We start from the raw sequence: 5744 nt of genomic DNA on the forward strand, positions 1-5744 counted from the left end.
GACATATAAACTACTATAGCCTTTGGGGAAAGGAATCTACCAATACATATTGAAATAAAAAATGAACAGCTCTTTGAAAAAAGCAGTGATGACACAGAGATCAGTCTTATAGGAATAAAATCATAAGTAAACATGGACAGCTGTATCAATATGTCTATTACAGTATTTAGAGTGGCATAATACTGAAGACTACTCCAATACCCATTTCTAGGAAACAGCTGAGTTCATTGCAGTCCATCCATATCATGGACATTAGGTAGTCTTTGAATGAATCCATGCTTATTTACTTTGAGGGATTTCTACCACAAGAAAAACAAGATATAGAAAAGCATGTAGAATGTTACTCAACTTTTGTGCTAAAAACAAAGCAAGCCCCTAATGTGTATATTAATAATTGTAAGAACATAAAGAAAAGATCATTAGGAAATTAACCATATTTATAGAATAAAACTGTAATTATACTGTTAGTTTGTTTTTTCTGCATATAACCTCCAATCTTAGTTGCTTAGAGCTACAGAATTTATTGTAATTCTTGCTGACCATCAGGTTGACAGAAATCCTCTTGATCTAGGCCGTTTTGAGGTGATGGCTCTGTTTCAGATATCCAGTCAGTTAGCTAAAATTCACTTCAGGCTATTGGTTTGTGCCATGTAGCTCATTTTAGGACCAGGCAGAAGGGGCAGTACCTACCTTAGCTAAACATTACTCACAGCAAAGGGAGAAACACTGCTTGGGCCTCTGCTCTTAACACAGCCATTAACATCCTAGTGACCAAAACAAGTCATATGGACTATGTTCACCAGAGCAAGTCATGTCTCCAAGCTCAAAGTGAATATGAAAGTGAGTACAATCTGCCCACTCTGACCCCATAATGTGGGTGTGGATATGGATATATAATACTACTGCTAAAAATTAAGACCAACAATTTTATCTACTATGTGTAAGATTCCATTTATATGAAATTTTTGTCATGCTATGTGAAATAAACCAGGTGACAAAAGACAAATACCATATGATCTCACCTATAAGTGGAACCTAATAACAAAACAAACAAATGAGCAAAATAGAACCAGAGACATGGAAATAAAGAACAAACTGACAGTGACCAGTGAGGAGGAGAGAGGGAAATAACAGGAGAAAAGAAGGGGAAGGGACAAGTCAAGGAATATCAATAGAGGATTCATGGGCATGGACAATGGGGTGGGGATTGACTGTGAGAACAGGGTGAGGGGATAGGGAAGGGGAGAGCAACGGGCAAAAAGGTAGGACAACTATAACTGAACAATAAAAAAAGTAAAAACAAACAACTTTTATTAGTGTTCACCTAAAAAGGTAATTATTACATTGGATGCCATACTTAAAGTAAAATTTACTTTTTGTATTATTTCTGAATTATTTGAAATTTTAATTATAAATATGCATATACCTTCAACAATTATACTAACATTGTTTTAATCCAGACCAGAGGACATGTTTATTGATTTTAGACAGTGAAGGAAAGGGGAGAGAGAGAGAGATACATTGATGTGAGAGAGAAACATCAACCAGTTGCCTCCTGTATGCACCCTGACCAGTGATTGAACCTGCAACCTGGGTATGTGTCTTAACTGGATACCAAACCTGAAACTTTTTGGTGTAGGGGATGACTCTCAACCAACTAAGCTACCTGGCCAGGGCTATATTAACATTTTGAACTAAGTAAAGGCTGATAAAAAGTTTACCTCTTCCTTTTTCCTGGTTTAACCAGAGTTATATAGTATATCTCTTGGTATGAAAAGCCTAAATGAGATATTTACTTGTGTCCTCCTCCTTCATCCGATTGTTATGGATAAGGTAGAACCTCTACTTTTCATAAAGGTTCCACACACTAGTTGAAGGTCCTCTATGCAGTTGAGTAGAATGGTTCTATCTTCTTTTCTTTTCTGTGTAATGCTTAACTCTCCAATTTCATCAGCTATTTGGATATTGGATGTAGTGTGGAAATTAACAAAAAAGACATACTGGATGGTTGTGACAAGACCTAGATTCTGGCTCTTTCAGTGCCATTGATCTGTAGTGTAACAGTGGGTGGGCCACTGCCATTCTCTGAGATTCATAAGCTTTCATCAATATACACAGGCACATGTCTAGGAACAGGCATACTACCATCCATTGTGCATGTGCATTATGCTCAGTAGAAAGACCATTTAATTGCATGGGTGAACTGAGTTCTCAGTCATGCAAACCTTTGGATCAGGTAGCCTTGAGTTGTCAAATGTGGTGGGCCATCCTCTTCACTGAGTGCAACCTATCTTCCTGGGCTGTAACCTTTTGAATATTCTCTCTCTAATCTCCTTCATCTTGACACTATAGAGAATAGGGTTTATCAATGGAGGAAGCAGGAAGTGGACATAGGAGAGCAGAGTATGGGCAGGTCGAGGGAATGGCACCCTAAGACGGTCAATGAGTGCCAGGAGGATCATGGGAACATAGAAGAGGAGCACAGCACAGAGGTGGGCAGCACAGGTTGGCCAGCCTTCCAGCGATTCTCATTGGATCCCAAACCTTGCAATACCCTGCCAATTAGGCCAGTTAGGAGAAGAAAATAAGCAATGGACCAATCCCATGGCTGATAGGACCACGAAGAGCTGTAGACTGCACCCATGCTCCTGGGCAGGCCCAGTCGGGCCATATCTGGGTGCAAGCAATAAGAATGGGTCAGGACCTGTGGGTGGCAGTAGGGCATGTAGGCCAGGAGGAATGGCAGGGGCAAATGGAGACCCAGACATCTGAAAACAATGGCAAGGCTGATTTTTCTAATGACATCATTGGTGAGAAGTGTTGGGTAGTGGAGGAGGGAGGTAGATAGATGGCCAGTGCCCCTATCTAAGGCCATGGTGAGCAAGACAGAGGATTCCATGATGGAGAAGACATGGACAAAGAACATCTGCAGGAGGCAGGCTGAGGCAGGGACAACATGAGCGTTAGCAAGGGCAAGACCCAGCAGGGTGGGCATCAAGGCTGTGGCCACACCAACATCAGACACACCAAGCAGGACAGAGGGAAGAAGGAAGTACCATTGGGTAGTGCAAGGTGGGCTCCATGGCAATGATCCAGAGAATAGTACCGTTTCCCAGAACAGAAAGAAGGTAAACGGTGATGAGGGGTATTGTCCACCAGGAAGGTACCACTGATAGGCCTGGCATGCCCACTAGCAGGAAGGTTGGGGCCATTGAAGTACTGCTATTGGGGGCTGCCTGGGTGAGGAATGTTGACATAGTTCAGGATCCCACTTTAAATCCTGGAACCTGAAAACTGATTAGAAAGATTTATTTAATTCTATGACATATTGCATGGATGCTTTCTAAAGAGCCTGCCTTTTTCTACCTCTGTCCCCACCTCCATACACATATACATTTTCTTCCCCCACAATACATTATCTAGTATCTAGGCCATAGTATCATTTGCCTTAGAGGTTTTTTTCCCTGTAGCTGCCCTCAAAATTCTGTTTATCTCTGTAAGTTGTTTTTTTTTAATGTTTTCAAACATTTTCATTTAACCCTTCCTGTCTTGTTGCTTTTTTACTAACTTATTTTCCTCCCCAAATAGCAAACCTTTGGGAGAGGGTTATGCTCCTATGAATACTTTTTCTACTTCTCCCAACCCCAGGCCATCTGACTCTGTGCTGCCTTAACAAACTCACATTTCAGTTCACTTTATAGTTCTTATTAAGTCCAAAATTACCATTTAATTACTAAATCAAGAAGTACTCCTTTCCTAAGCTGACTTATTCTCAGTGAGCTTTTGCTCTTATGAATCTACTTTGCATTTTTCTTTAATCCCACCTCTCAGAATTTTTCTATCTTAATTCATTTTCCTGTGTCTGATCCAATTCATACATTGATATTTTTGAGAGATCTTTACCTGGCTCTCTCCTTTTTCTTTAGTGGTCTTATCTACTTTTGTGACTTTAACTAAACTCTATAAATTGATGAATCATGAATATATACCCCAGATTATTCTGTATTCATCTCACCATGGAAATCAGTACATAGATATTCCATGTATTTTAGATAAAATAATCTCCCCTAAATCTTAACAGATGTATCTTAAAACCTCTTTCAGCTTTCTCTGTTAGGGGACAGTGGTGGGAAAATTACAAAACTGACCAAAGTGGGGAAAATGTCTTGGTTCCCTAAGTTAGTAGTACTTACCAATTTCCAAAAATAAAACCCTCATGATAAAAACTTTCCACAAAGCATCAATAGAAATTCCACAACCTGATAAATGTTATCTATGAGTAAACCTAACATCATACTTGATTGAGATTTAGAATGAGAAAAACTATCTGTTTTTGCCAATTCTATTCAACATTGCACTGTAGATTCTAGAAAATGCATTAGAAAAACATTAAAATGTCCAGTTTAGTTAAAAAGTCATAAAATGATCTTTATTCATAGATGACATGAAGCTATTTGTAAAAAATTAAGGATACATTCAAGAATGACTAAAATTAATCAACAGGTTTCATGAGACCACTGGATACAAAGTTAAAGTATAAACTTCAATTGTATGTCTACATAATAGCAGTAAAAAATCTGAAAACAAAATTAAGAAACTACTTAATCACAATAACATCAAAATTTTTAAAACTACTAAAACACCAATTCAAAGAACCTATGCTCCCCAATGTTCATAGCAGCACAATTTACAATAGCAAGTGACGGAAGCAACCTAAGTGCCCATCGATAAATGAATGGATCAAAAAACTGTGGGTACATTTACACAATAGAATCTATACAGCAGAAAAGAAAGAAGGGACTCCTACCTTTCATGACAACATGGATGGAAATGGAAATCATTATGCTAAGTGAAATAAGCTAGGTGGTGAAAGACAGATACCATATAATCTCACCTATGATTGGAACCTAATCAATGAGACAAACAAATGAGCAAAATAGAACCAGGAACATGGAAATAAAGAACAAATTGGCAGTGATAAGAGGGGACATGTAGGGGGATAACGGGGAAAAAAAGGGGAAGAGGCAAGTCAAGGAACATGAATAGAGGACCCATGGGCATGGACAATGGGGTGGGGATTGACTGTGCGAGCTGGGGTCGGGGGAGCGAAGCAGGGGAGAACAATGGAGAAAAAGGTGGGACAACTGTAACTGAGCAACAATAATAAAAAGTGATAAACAAATACAAATACAAATAAAAAATAAATTTAACAGAAAATATTCTATTTATAGATAAAAAATGTAAAACAATGCTGAGAAAAAATTAAAAAATCTAAGTAAATGGAGAGATATTCCACATTTATAGATTGGAAGATTGACATAGTCTATATATATGTGTGTATATATATATAGTATATATAAATATATAAATATAAAATATTTAAATATCTATCATCTCCAAATTTATCTATAGTTTCAACATTATCTCTAACAAAGGACCAGAGGCCTTTTGTAGGATAAGATTATCCTAAAATTTATACAGAAATTCTATGGAAGTAGAAGAGCCAAATTATTTTGGAAAAGGTAAAACAAAGTTGAGAAATTATACTACTCAACTTCAAGGCTTACTATAAAACAACACCAGTCAAGACATGGTACAAAAACAACATAGACTAATGAAATAGAATAAAAATCCTCAGTCATATATGGTCAACTGATCATCAACAAGAGAGCCAAGAATATACAAGGGGAAAAGGAAAGTCTCTTTAACAAGTGGAATTGGGAAAACTAGATATCCTAATGTAA

At 37.7% G+C, this 5744-nt stretch overlaps 1 protein-coding gene across 1 annotated transcript; it reads right to left on the bottom strand.

The window, feature by feature from the left end:
- Nucleotides 1-1945: 1945 nt before the first annotated feature.
- On the bottom strand, nucleotides 1946-3286 carry LOC114501025 (olfactory receptor 51S1). The gene is given in 5 exon segments (XM_028517761.2): nucleotides 1946-2509; nucleotides 2512-2572; nucleotides 2575-2658; nucleotides 2660-3056; nucleotides 3058-3286. Coding segments are annotated over 5 exon segments (978 nt in total). The 5' UTR covers nucleotides 3258-3286; the 3' UTR covers nucleotides 1946-2273.
- Between the last annotated feature and the right edge of the window lie 2458 nt (nucleotides 3287-5744).

Source organism: Phyllostomus discolor, chromosome 6 (genome assembly GCF_004126475.2).
Source record: "Phyllostomus discolor isolate MPI-MPIP mPhyDis1 chromosome 6, mPhyDis1.pri.v3, whole genome shotgun sequence".
Classification (NCBI taxonomy): domain Eukaryota; kingdom Metazoa; phylum Chordata; class Mammalia; order Chiroptera; family Phyllostomidae; genus Phyllostomus; species Phyllostomus discolor.